The sequence below is a fragment of the Macrobrachium nipponense genome, chromosome 1, assembly GCF_015104395.2.
Source record: "Macrobrachium nipponense isolate FS-2020 chromosome 1, ASM1510439v2, whole genome shotgun sequence".
Taxonomy (NCBI): domain Eukaryota; kingdom Metazoa; phylum Arthropoda; class Malacostraca; order Decapoda; family Palaemonidae; genus Macrobrachium; species Macrobrachium nipponense.
In genome coordinates, this window is record NC_087200.1 from 28,849,801 (window position 1) to 28,863,822 (window position 14,022).

At 42.7% G+C, this 14,022-nt stretch overlaps 1 protein-coding gene across 12 annotated transcripts in view; it reads right to left on the reverse strand.

Annotated features, from left to right (window-relative positions):
• LOC135219184 (signal transducer and activator of transcription 5B-like) overlaps positions 1 to 14,022 on the reverse strand; it is a 225,397-nt gene that overhangs the window by 183,062 nt on the left and 28,313 nt on the right. For 8 of the 12 annotated variants that reach the window (XM_064255726.1, XM_064255725.1, XM_064255724.1 and 5 more), the window contains exons 1-3: positions 13,315 to 13,457; positions 11,684 to 11,823; positions 10,363 to 10,522 (exon numbers count right to left, since the gene is read on the reverse strand). In XM_064255726.1, the coding sequence (XP_064111796.1) occupies positions 10,363 to 10,522; positions 11,684 to 11,823; positions 13,315 to 13,353 (339 nt within the window). In that variant the 5' untranslated portion in view covers positions 13,354 to 13,457. Of the gene's footprint in view, positions 1 to 10,362; positions 10,523 to 11,683; positions 11,824 to 13,314; positions 13,458 to 14,022 lie in introns of those variants that run through there. The other 4 variants (XM_064255728.1, XM_064255730.1, XM_064255727.1 and 1 more) reach the window with 1 other exon arrangement.

Below are 14,022 nucleotides of genomic sequence, written 5' to 3' on the forward strand. Positions count from 1 at the left end.
AGGGAGGAGACCTAGGGGCTGCGGCTGGAACTTCTCCCCGAAGGATGAAACGTAACAGCCTGACAAGAACCTTATAGTCCGAGACAGCTGAAGCTACCGGCTGTTCTTCTTCGACGGAACTCCCTGGACTACTAAGTTCCCCTTCCTCCCTAAGAGGCACTGGAGAACGTCCATCAGGAGAGGGCGTACGTCCAGCAGTCTCAATCCTGAACAATGACTTCCGTTGGTTGGCAAGTACCTGCTACCGGTACGGAATTGCCCTTATACGTCGATCCTTAGAAGGACGGACATCTTGTGAAAGAGGAGCGTCCTTAGAAGCACGGGAACTGTCATAACATACATTGTCCCTACGAGAGGAAGCGCGAGCTTCCTGACGAGAGGCGCCAAAAGCGTCCTGCTTAGCCAAGCAAGCGTCCTGCTGAGCGTCCTCAAAAGCGTCCTGCCTCGCTCGAAAAGCGTCCTGCTTCGAAGCCGAGCGTCCTCAACAGCGCCTTGTCGAGAGCGCAAAGCGTCCTGCTTAGAATCGCCGAGCGTCCTGCCGAGCGTCCTCAACAGCTCCCTGCCGAGAGCGCAAAGCAGTGTCCTGGCGAGCGTCCTCTACTGAGAGAGCGAAAGATCTACTCGGAGAACGAGAACGGTGACGATCCGGAGGAGGAGAGAGAGACGAGCGAGACGAGAGAGAATGAGACTGCTTCGTCCTCTTGACGGGCAGCCGAACGTCCTTCCTACGCTTAGGCTCGACTGCTGCTGGGCGAGTCCTCTGAGCCATCAGCGACGTAATCTGGTCCTGAAGGGACACTAGGATATCCTTCGTAGGTGACGAAGGAGCAGAAGAAGGGGCAGGACTGAGCCTGCGAGAAGGCGAGGGGCGAGGGGACGCCTCCTTCCTTCTAGCAGGTACAGCTATCTGCCTCTCAGGTGAACACGCCTGTGCGTGGAAACCAACGTCCTCGTCGGTAGAAAGCCTCCCTCTCTTCTGAGGAGGACAAAGGCGTCATAAGCATCCTCTGACGAAAGCGGAGACATAGGACGTGAAGCGTCCTCAAAGCGACGGAGGTCCTTTTCAACGGACGCGAGTCTCTCCGAGCGCTCCACCCCTTGCGCGGGGAGGACGCTTCGGAGGACGAAAAGCAATCCTTCAGGACACGCGCTCGTGCGCGCTCCTTGGCAGCCTGGGATTTAGCAACAAGGCCTGCCGAAGGGACGCCAGATCGGTGGGGAGCCCCCGTAACCCTCTTGCGGCTTTCGACATACCCCACTCCCTGAGTCCTGGGAGTCCGATAGAGGTCTAGGCCTAGAGGCATTATGGGGCCGATCTGACGCCCCCTCCACAACACTAGGGGCACTAACACAAACTTTCACAGGGCCAGTTTCTAGGGCCAAAACTTTAGATTCGAGAGCGCGAATAGACTCAAGAATCAGAGAAAGGGTGTTACCTTCTCCAGACACAGCACTGGGGCCCGAAGGCAACAAAACAGGATTAGGTTGAGCAAAATCTACTGGTGTTAGAAGAGGAGAATGTTTACTTTCCTTACCTTTAGTAGAACTGCCCTTGGAGGAAGACCTCCTGACTCTATCGCGCTCCAATTTACGTCGATAGGTTCTCATACATCTTCCATTTATCATCATCCAAATCCTTGCATTCATTGCACCGATCATCAACCAAGCAAACATGCCCCCTGCAATCCATACAAACTGTGTGAGGATCAACTGAAGGTTTGAAGAAGCCTCACCTTAACATTCACTCCTCACACACACTCTGAAACTTCCAGTACTTGATCCCGACATCATGTACAGAGAAAAGCCAATCCAAATCAAAAAACCAATCCACTATTACGCGTGCCAATCCAACAATCCAGAAGTCGATACCAAAAGTCAATCCAGATAATATTAAGCGAGATAAATCAAAAATCCTAGACGGAGGTACTGTAAACAGTTGTTTGCAGCACCGGCGACAGAAAAAAATATGGATAGAAAAAATGGGAATGGTTCCTGATATCCGCCTCCCAGCGGCGGGAATGGGTACTACCCACTGGCCGCCCCACTACGTGTGCCGCGAGTTTTTGAAATTCTGTCGGACGTCAGAAATACAGCTATATATATATCTGACAGGTAGTTTCATGAACAAACTGGAAAATAAGAATCAAATGCCACCATTACACACTCAATGTTTCCATGAGTGTGGCAGAAAAAAGAATGAAGTGGTCAGCCAAGTCGTTACCAGTATTACTGTTAGTGGGCAGCACTTTGTACCTACACTGAGGTTTCGAAGGCTTCCCATGAAATTTGAATTTTGCTGACGAGTGGGGAAATAATTAGCTATGTAATTACTTAGTAAGTCACCTATACAAAAAACAGAAGGCTATGGGACAGACCATTCCTTGAAAATGGAATTTTTATTCTAAATTAATATTAATAATACTTACCTGTATAATTTATCTAGCCCTAAATCCCCAAAAACCGCACCATTTAAAATTTACCACATTGGCAACCCTGTTACCTCCTATTCTGTCCGCCAGTTCGGCAACACTGTCGTTGACAGATACGAAAAACCTTCCCTCAAATCAGTTGTGATAGGCAGATCGTGGGGTAGGTTGGGATGGTGGGACTAGATAAATTATACAGGTAAGTATTATTAATATTATTTTAGAATAAAAACCCAAATTCCATATAATAAACATTACCTTAATATAATTTATCTAGCCCGATTAACCACATTGAAAAGGAGGAGGGAATCTGAATACAATTTCCCCTTCTGGACAGAATAGGAGGAAAACAAACAAAGAAATATATATCATAGGCAGTCAAAACTCAACCCAAGGTCAAAGATACTAACAACTCAAAGTCTCCTACCATAATGCCACCAACTGCGGTAGCACAGGACAAGGAGTAAGTGCATAGTCAGTCCGTCTGTACTAAAGTCAGGTGCCCGACCAGGTGACCAGTCAGACGAATTGCCGACAGCAAGGCTGCACCCTGAAGACTATCAAGCACTATTCTTTCCCTAAAGGATGAGTGTCTGGACTGTCTGGGCGATTCAAAGCTAAGCAAACCTTGGGGGTGTATCAACGCAACCCGAAGTCGCCAGCAACGAATCGGCTCATGAGCAAACTCCTAACTCGAGCTTTCTGGTGCCAAGAGAAAGGAGCGCGGAGAGCAAAAAGGCGATTCAGTCCCGAAGGACGAATGCCTGACAGTCCAACCTGGTCTCGTGTTACACGATCATCGGGGGTGTATCAACGCAACCTGACTTCGTCAACAAGAAACTCAGGGCTACTAAATGTCGCCTGATCTCACACGAGTGTCTGACTCCGAGAGACAGGTGAGACAAAAAGTAGATGGTGAGCGAGTCACCAGATGACAGCAGACGATCCATCGACTAATTCCCTGTCCAGGACAGTGGAAGAAGCAGGAGTCGTCAGGACAGCGAACCAGTGGCTAGTCCTAGGTCAGCATCGACTCTGGGAGAAGCGTAGTCGCCAGTGCCGACAACCCAGTGGCTGGAACCATTTCACACTGAAAATGGAAGCAGCATGAGTTGCCAAGCAGTCAGTCCTTGTCATCAAAAACACCTAAATACCAAACTGCCTAATTCCCATTATAACTACGTCAAAAACTGCCATGGGTATAATACAAAAACAAAAATATATACAACAAAATAAAAATTAATGAATAATATACAGGTAGCAACCAAACTTAAAAACAGGAAGACTACCTAATTCTCCTGTCTGACGACCTGTCTGCCATCACCAACGGGCCCAAAGAACGAAGGTCGCCTAGAACTAGAGAAATATCCCTCAAGTAAAAAGAAGGCAAAAACAGAATTAGAACGCCAAGTCGCCGCCTCAAGCACTTGGCGACTGAGACGTCTTCATAAAAGCTACTGATGTAGCAACTGCTCTAATACTGTGTGCTCTCGGCGTCTGGTCTTCCCCAGCAGCCGAACCACCAGTTTTTAAACGATCAGATCTCTAAGAAAAAAGGATACACCATTCTTTGAAATAGGTCTCTTGACATTTCGGGGTGAAACAAACAGATGACGGGGACGACCCTGAATGTCCTTCGTGCGGCGTCAAATAACATGAGAGCGCCCTAACAGGGCAAAGAACTAATTCCTCATTTAAATTACCAACAAAGTCGACCAGCGACTTCAGTACGAAAGACCTGGGAATGGGATTATCAGCGATTCAGTCTTTGCGACAAATTCAGGAAGGTATGACAAAATCATGTCTTGTCCAGATCTGGCAACCAGAAAAGAGAGTGCTTGCAGTTCACCACCCTCTTGGCTGTAGCCAGTGAGACAAGGAAGAGTGTCTTAGAAGAGAGGTCCCTAAATTTAGGCAGAATTCAGAGGCTCAAACGGAGGGAACCTTAAGGCTTGAAGGACTTTGTTAACGTCCCATGTCGGAGGCGAACACTGCGGCCTGGGTCGAGATAGAGAAAAAGATCGAAGGAAATCTCTAATGACATAAGATGAAGAGATCTCAGGAAGCCTTGCCTTAAAAACATAGGAAAGCATAGACCTATAACCCTTAATGCACGAACCTAAGGTGACAGGGCCCCTGTCATGATGTAAATGAACTAAAACCTCCGCTACTTTCGGTAAGGAAGGTCTAGAATTGAATGTCCTTGAGACTTACAGCAACGTCTGTAAACCGACCATTTAGCTGATAATTTACTCTGGTTGATTGCCGCCTGGCAAGAGCCAACTGTCGCGCCACTCTGGAGGAGAACCCTTCGTGCTTGGAGAACCTCCTGACAGTCTCCAGGCATGAAGACGAAGCATGTGGAGCCTCTGATGGAACCGATGAAAGTGTGGGTTGTTTGAGAAGATCTGGTCTCTCTGGCAGGCGAATGGGGGTTCCACCAGTGCTTCCAGAAGGTCGGGAAACCACTCCTTCTGTGGCCAGAAGGGGGCGATCAAGGTGAGATCCAGACGCTTGGTTGCTCTCACTTTGTTGAGGACTGACCTCACCAGAGAGAACGGAGGAGGAAAATAGCATGGCTTGAAGTCCCTCCCAGTCCTGCAAAAGAGAGTCTGTCGCGGCACTCTGAGGAGTCTGGTAAGGGGCGAAGAATATCTGGCACCGAAAATTCAGTGGTGGCAAACAGATCGACTGTGACAGGCCATTTCTTCCTGAGGCTGTCGAAGACTTCCTCAAATGGCAAAGTGTCCACTCCGACCCGTTGAAACTTCGTTCTGGTCTCGACAAGGCGTCTGCTAAGACGTTTGTGATGGCCCAGGATAAACTGAGGGACCAACGTAATCCCCCTGTCTTCTGCCCAACACAGGATTGATCGGCTTCTTGAGTGAGAAGATCTGACTGTGTGCCGCCTTGGTTTCTCAAGTACGAGACTGCTGTGGTGTTGTTGACAAAGATCGCGACAACTGACTCCAACCGTTGTTCCTGAAATGAAAGAAGGCCTAGGTACACTGCCCTCAGTTCCCTCCAATTTATTGACATGCTCCTCTCCTCCTCTAACCAAAGGCCCGAAGCGGCTTCAGAGCCCAGGTGTGCGCCCCAACCTTGATCCGAGGCGTCTGACCAAAACATTAGGTCCGGAGGAACGAAAGAAGAGATGTCCTGACTTGAGGCGGGTGAACTTGCATCCACCAACGGAGATCCTTCCAACATTGTGGAGAAGAGGCGACTATCGTGTCCTCGGACACGAAATCCCATGACTGGCGAAGTGTCGACTGAAGGGACCTCATTCTGAGACGACCTCGGGAAAACCAGTTGGATGAAGGATGACAAATGGCCCAGGAGAGACCTCCAAAGAGAAACTGGCTGCGTTACGGAGGACAAAAATTCTTCGATCAGACTCAGAAGCTTGTCTATCCGTTTCTGAGCGGGAGAAGCCCTCAAAATCTGGGAATTCAAAACAATCCCCAGATAAGTCATGATCTGGCAAGGGATTAGATGGACTTGTCGAAGTTGACACGAATGCCCAACTCGACACAAAAGAGACAGAACTATCTCCCTCGACCGGAGACATTTCTCTAGAGATTCGGCCTGGACTAGCCAATCGTCCAGATTACCGAAGCATCTACGTTTAACTGATGCAGAATAGCTGAAACAGGAGCCATCACCCGAGAAAAGACCTGTGGAGCAGTGGTTGAGGCCGAAACAAAGGGTGCTTGAACTGGAAAACTCCCGAGTCCGTGAAAAACCGAAGGTAAGGTCTGCTTCTTGGATGGATGGGGATTTGCAGATAAGCATCCTGCAGATCGATGGAAATCATCCAGTCCCCCCTCCTGACGGATGAAAGAAACGACAGTCTGGACCGTCTCCATCCTGAACTTGGACTTTAGAATGAACTTGTTCAAAACCAAAAGATCTATGATGGGGCGCCAGGCAAACGAGGCCTGTAGAACTACAAACATCCGAGAGTAAAACCCGGGGCGAGGAGGAGGTCTCGCTCTATGGCATCCTTCTCCAAGAGGGCCGAAAAGCTCCGTCTCCAAGGCTTGACCCCTGATTGAGTGAGGGGTGGGGAATAACTGCTGAACTCGAGAGGTACGATTGGAAAGTGGAGGTCTGGAAACAAAAGGGATCTCGTAACCTTCCTTCAGGACCTCCACCACCCAAGCATCCACCGCTCTCCCCCTGCCAAGCTGACCAATGGCGGGAGAGACAAGCTCCTACTGCGTCTCCAGGCGAGGTGATGACTCCTACTTCCGAAAATTCTTACGCAGAGGACAAGGAAGAAGAAGAAGAAGAAGAAGGTCCTCCTGGAGGTTGAGCTTCTTTCTCTGCCCTTAGAGCCACGCCAAGAACCTCTCCCGCGTTTCAAATGGGTGAGCACCAGAGGATGAAGAAGAGGCACCAGCAACCTGAGATGTACTCTGGAAAAAAGAGCCAGAAGGAGGTTGTTGGGCTGGAGCAGAAGGTACAGATCTGGTCCTAAACTTACGCTTACTCCTTGAAGGAACGGGAGGAAGACCAGAGGAAAAAAGCTCTTGATAAGGCCCAGTGAGCTTGGGAAGAGGCATCACCTTGATGTTCCTTCAAAAACCTCAGAAAGCACAGAAATATCGAAAAGGAAATCGCCAAAAGGAGAAGAGGACACAGACGGGTTCTCTGAATCTCCGATACAGAGGAGGGTAACTGCGACAAATACAGGTTACGCCTTAGAGAAACAAGAAAGGCCTGCATTGAAGCAGCAAGCTCGTTCTGATGTACAGAAGCGATTGAAATGGATGAGCAGATTTCTCAAAAAGAGGAGCATCAGGAGGAACACCCGGAGTCCTTGATATACATTAAAACGACCCTCCGAGGCCCACATATTGAAGGATTGAGCTTCTTGTAAGGAGCTCATAACAGCTCCAATAGCAATAAAATCTTCAATTGAGACAGAGACCGAAGCCTTAGAAGGCAAGGGTTGACTTGAAAGTCGGACAAAATCAGGATTTGGCTTGGGGGTCGAGAGAATGAAGAATCATCCGCCACCTGGTAAACTCCTCTCCGGTGTCGTAGAGAGAAGAGAGCTTCCTCCCTTCCTTCCCCGATCACCTTCGAAAGTTTAGCGGCAACGTCCGCCCTCACTCTCGCGACCTCTGGGCAAAGGGAAAACGTAAAAATTCCCGTGACCGGGAAGGACGTCAAGAAAAATCCCATTCTGTAATACAACGAGGCGGAGGCTTCTGCTCTTTAGGCCTCGCTGAGGAAGAAAAACTCAAAATTAAATCAAAAAGTTTCTTGAAATTCTACATCATGACATCATTCGAGGAAACATCAATATCACACGAATCCGCATCATCATCATCGTCAGATCCTAACTTAGAAACTTCCTCTGAAGTAAAATCCTGACGACTAGCTATCTTAGGTCTGACACTAATATCCCTTACCCCCCTTCTCCTAAATAAGCGCCCTTTGGCACTGTTACGGGACTAACAGGGGACACGTTGGGTAAAGATTCGTTAGGCACCTGCCCGACCGGTATCCCCCTAGGCCTTCGCCACGACGGGGTTCACAAGCCGGGTATCTGTCGCACCGTTACCCATGGTGCTGTCGACAGGTACCTGACGAGGAGCTGAAAATGAATCTAAAAGTGTGTTAACATTCTAGTTAAAGGCTTCTTGAAAATTCTCTGACAGATTGTTAAACTTAGCAGAAATATCTCTATCTAGACTAAGCTGTAATTTCTTAAAATTCTGTTTCCAGGTAGTTTCCATTGCCAAAATCTTTGAATCTACATCAGAAATAACTTCACTAATTACCGGTTGTACAGGGGCAAAGCATCAATTAATTCGGAGTCGGAGTCGTACGATACCGAAAACCGAAGAGCCAGAATCATGAGCGCCCAAGTCAAAGAATTCGTTAGATACAGTTCTAGCAATCGATTTCTTTTTCTCCTTCCTTAACGATCTTTTACGCTGCAAGATTGTTTGGGCGTTTCATATAAGCAGTCATATCCTCGTCAGACCAGGGCTTACATACGTCACAACGAGAAGTCAAGTCACAAACCTGTCCACGACAAGAGCTACAAATTGTCATGTGGTTCATACTCCCTGCTACTCATCTTTTCCCCCCCCCACAAAACCGGGCAGTTCCTGATGTTGCTGGCAGAAGGAAGCATCGTAATTTCTTGGTAATCCATTGTAGAATTGACCAGGTCAGTAGTTCCGGGTCGCGCAAAGTTTCGTATTTAAGATAAGAACCACTACAGAAATCAAAGTTAATTCACTATTTCGTGATGTAATGCTGAGTGGTAATTCATTCATATAAAGTCTCATTTAACAAATAATGAAAGCTTTAAAGGCACAAAAATGTTTAAGGAAATTTATAAAAGAGCGGCCGTGATGTAAACAACAGGGCGCTCGTTAACAACTGATTGAGGGAGGGTTGTTTTTCGTATCTGTCAACGACAGTGTTGCCAACTGGCGGACAGAATAGGAGGTAACAGGGTTGCCAATGTGGTAAATTTGGTGCGGTTTTTGTTTTTTTGGGGATTTAGGGCTAGATAAATTATATTAAGGTAATGTTTTATTAATATTATTATTTCATCACCACCTGTGTAAAGAAGTTTGTGGTGACACCTAGCACCAAATGACCCACCTACTTAAAAAGAGAGCAAAAACACTCCAATCAACAATGTAAAATTCTAACAGAAATGAGTTATTCTGAGATTTGCTAAATTATCCAGACACTTAAGACCCTACTGAAAATTGACTGGTTTTACTTTTTTGTCACTTTAGTTAACCTATTACACATGCTGCAAACTAGTACATCTACTTTAACACTGCTGGTTAAAAAGCTTGTTTATCAACACACCTAGTTTGCATGTAACCTAAGTCGCTTGCTAGCAATTTTAAAACTCTCATACTCATGTGAGTCGCATTAGTTTAATGGCTAATGTACAACTTTCAATTAAGTTACAAACTGATGTTGTTAAAATTCTGAAACTGCAGCAAAAATTTTATGCTGAACTTTACAATCACATGATTTCAGCAAATCTGCTAGGAGAAAAGTAATAATAGCTGGTTTAATAATTATGTTGAAAGGTGCTGCAGGTCAAAATGTGGAATGACAAGCCATCTGTTCAAAGAAAGGCTATAAACAATACCTTCATATAAAGCTGATACCTATAATGCAAATGTTTACAAAATGAAACAGCACAAATTGACTTGTACAGTAATTTCTCTTTCAACACTAAACCACTCTATTAAACACCCAGACAGAATCCACTTACAGCTTAAGATCAACTGAGAGTACATCCGAATGGATGGTAAATCTTGAGTAGGTATCTGGTTTTACAGGAAATACTGTAGATAACGCGCAATATGGTATGGAGCACTTACTACTCAGTATAATTCATCAACTAGTCTTTTAACAAATACATACTGTATCAAGTATCTTTAGACCTGTGCCCTCAAAAACCAAATGTATCCATTTCATTTACCCTACTAAAAATTTCCTTAACACCACTACGCAACTTGTGACTTTCTCCTTCAGAAATAGGATTAAATACACACATGAAAAAAAGAGAAAAATAAAAGAAAACGTGACAAACTGCATGGCTTTTTTCTTTAACAATAATAAATTTTGGATAAATTAGCAAATTAACAAAATGAAGTGTTCACTAACAACAGCAAACCCAGTTAGAACATTAATGCAATGTAAAGTTTACACTAATAAATTTTTGCCAAGAATATTGGCAATTCAACAATAATTAGGGTAGCCTTTTGACTACAAAAACTTCTTTACAGTATATTAGCTTCTTATAAAAAAAAAAAAGATTAACTAATAATAATGTCAAAAAATATATACAAATAAGAAAGAACATTATCTTTCCAGGGAACAGAGCATGACTTAGAGCTTGTGTGCTTATGTATATTTTACATCACTTGTCTGTACTCACCTTAAATAAATTAGCAGCTTCATTTAAACGCATCCGCACTAAAAATAGGTCTTCATTGTTAACATAGCTCAATGATTTATTTTCCATCTCTTGGATAAGCTGTGATACGATAGTGTGAGCATACTGGCTGTGTGCTGGGTTGTCTGGATCGATTTCATTCCTGTTGCAAACAAGAAAATGTGAAAAATTAAGACAAGCAAATAATGTATTGTGGAACTGCCCTTAAAAGGAGAGAGAAGATATGCTAGAACCTAACAACTTCTATTAACAAGATTTGAATGTACTATTAAGTGCCCAAATACACTCGATGAGAAATTATCCATAGTCTGGCAGCACTGGTAATGAGTCCATGCAAATTTTGAAATATCTCCTTCACAACTTGAAGAGTTAGAGAGTAAAACACTGGAGTCTGAATGATTGTAACATACTGGCAAGACAGGGTTGATACGTACTGGCAAAATGTCAATAAACATAACAAGGAAAGTTGATAGTGTTAGTGTTGAAGCAATAAATATAAAAAGAAAGGCTGACAGCGTTGGTGCTGAAGCAATAAAAAATGCCCTCCAAACAAGACATGACTTGAATTCCTAACTACTAAACAAAGACCGGACTTGAGTACACAGTGGCAGCACTTGTGATGCTTTCCTCCCATTTCAAATAAATCTGCAGGACACAGCCTGAAAACTAACTGAAAGTACTCCCCTGACAATCTAGTCTGTTGTTGACAAATTGTAAATCTCAAATTGGACCGTGTTTTCTACTCTTGTTCTTATACAAGTAGACTTATCCTCTTGGAGAAACAAGGTGCTGAATCTCTGCAAGGAATGCATTTTTGTTCCCTAAAAAAATAGTACTTGTACCATGCAAAATTTTATACTTTACTTGTACCCTGCAAAATTTTACTTCACCTATCACTACCATCCTATGCATGAAATGCAAAGCTAAGCACTTTCCTTTTAAATAATCTCCCATAGATATTTAACAACACAATCACAAGATGCTATCTGCTATATTTTCATGACCTAACCATGGTACAGAAAAAATAAAAAGCATCAAAATACAAAGGTTGATCATTTTTCACCTCAACTAAACAGATAATGTACTAAAAACAAAATATTCAAACTAGGGGGCTAAATTTAATTATCTGTTAATCATACTAATAAACAATTTTGTATTCATGGACAAACCTTAGTTTTCTGTAATTACTGGATGAGCTATTTATTGCACAAACATATTCTGGTACTACTGGCCTATTAGCTAGAAATAACAATTACAACTAGCCACAACTGAAAGGAAACATGCAAGACTTAGGCCTACTTACCACTGATGTATTTTTTCTTCAATCCATCCAGCCAAGTAATGTCGAACTTCGATGGGGAACTGTTCATTGTATACATTTTGAACCTGCCTAAGTGCGTCTTGGGGTAACTGTTGTGCTCTATTCCACAACGACATTGTGGTCTGAAAATAAGCATAAGGAAAATAATGAAAATGATATTGTTATTTTACAATAAAGTTTTGTACATACTTACCTGGCAGACATATACTTAGCTTACGTCAGAGACGTAAGCTAAGTATATGTCTGACAGGAAAGTTCATGTACAAAATGATAAATCCACTGTTCATAAGCCTACTAAAGATATTTCATTGTTGAGACTAGATGCTTCTTATTCCCAAAACCTGTGCTAATATTCCTATTATGTTGACATTATATTTAACATCAATAGGATTTCTAAAATTCAACAATGAGTCAATTTTCTTTAAACAATCCTCAATACCAGATTGCTCTATGCAGTGGTCAGTCTGCAAATGCAAACTTGCATATGGTAAGATTCTACCATAACTGGTATAGATGAGATGACGTACAGTGGATATATACTTTATAAGAGCATATGAGTGAGGATGGTAAGTCTTTTTACTACTGTGGATTTATTTTTATCTCAGTCAACCCTGTGATAGTTTTGTCTGAACACCCATTGTGATGTCTCATATCTTGTCATTTCACAGCAAATGTACTTGCCACCAAATAATTGTGTTTCTTTTACCATAGTGTATTGTCAATACAATTAACTGTACAAGCAACACAATTACATAACAGAACAACTTATCTTGTCCACTGTACTGTTGGGCCAAAGCAATGTACACTTAACCAAAATTTTATGCCAAGTGTAATTCAAGAAAGCAAGGTTTGTGAGAGAACTTAAAAAAATAAAAAGTTCTACTGTATATTCTACGTGCTATTATGGTACTGCAGAGTATTCTAAATAATAATGGAACCCAATTACCACAGTAACATTCATATATCTCACCATTCATAATTCTCAAAGGGCTAGGGTAACCAGGGGAAAATGAGTAATAGTGAAAAAAAAATAATTTTAAAAAGTAATCCTACAAGAAAAAGCTAAACAATTTTTAACTCGGATAAACACTTAAAGGAAAGCCTAAACAGAACAAAAATAAAAAACAAAGAAAATACGAGATAACTGTATATTATGAGTAATGTCACTTTTGAACATACTGCACTATACTTAATCAAACATACTGCACTATATTTAATCACACAATTTTTAAAACAACAGCATATATATTATGTATACATACTAAAATCTAATATAGTACTTATTTAATTTTAGAATGGGGATAGAATATAAATTCTTCAGTTCTAAACTCTGGATGATATTCACTGAAGAGGGGGTTCTAAACCTTTAATTTTACACAAGTTACCTCACATGATCAAAACTGCACTTTACTTCTTGTGGGCATTACAAAATGACCAATTAGTGTATGAAGTAAAAACTTGTCATGCCAAAACAACTTACAGTAATAAAAGATATTTTTTAAATTCCTCAACAAAAAATAAATTAATGCCAAGATCTTAGAAATGCAGTACAACTGAAGAAAAAAAGTGGTTTTGGAGGAAAACACAAAAACAAAGAACTGCATTGATATTACCTTGACCTTGGCTTCAATGACTACTTTGTTAGGACTCATTGGTAAAGAAGAGAAATATCTGGATCCGGCTGTGACTAAAACACGTCTTTCTCTGGGAAACCCCTTGAAGTTTATGAAGCTGTGAATACGGGTGAATGTTATTATCTCCCATCAAAAAACACAAAGAAGGAAAATTTCACGGCAGACAATTTCAACAGAACCGTGTATAAAATGATAAGATAGAGATGCGATAAGACATTCAACGAAGTTTCAGCCAAATTCTGAGAACCCTATCAATAACATCTACATGAATGAGATAAGATTTTTTCTATTTCTCAAGAGAAAGCAGCCAGATAATACCATGAGCAGGAAATACCACTTCCAAGTACCTAACTAGACCACATGACCCCTTTCTCACTCAAATATAACCCAAACTATTAAGAAAGTAAAACTATGTTTTAAAAGCTTAGAACATGAAGTTACATATGCCTTTATTCAGTTATTAAAATTTCTAAACATAAGTCAAACATAAAAATATTCAATTTGCCTACATCAATCACTCTAATTTGGTAGAGGAAACACCACTACTACTGAATAACCAGTGTCCCTGAGAACCAAATCAGTTACCCATAAATGAATGTCAGCACAGCAACTAAACACTGTACTGTATAGGCAGTCCCCGGGTTACGACGGGGGTTCCGTTCTTGAAACGCGTCGTAAACCGAAAAT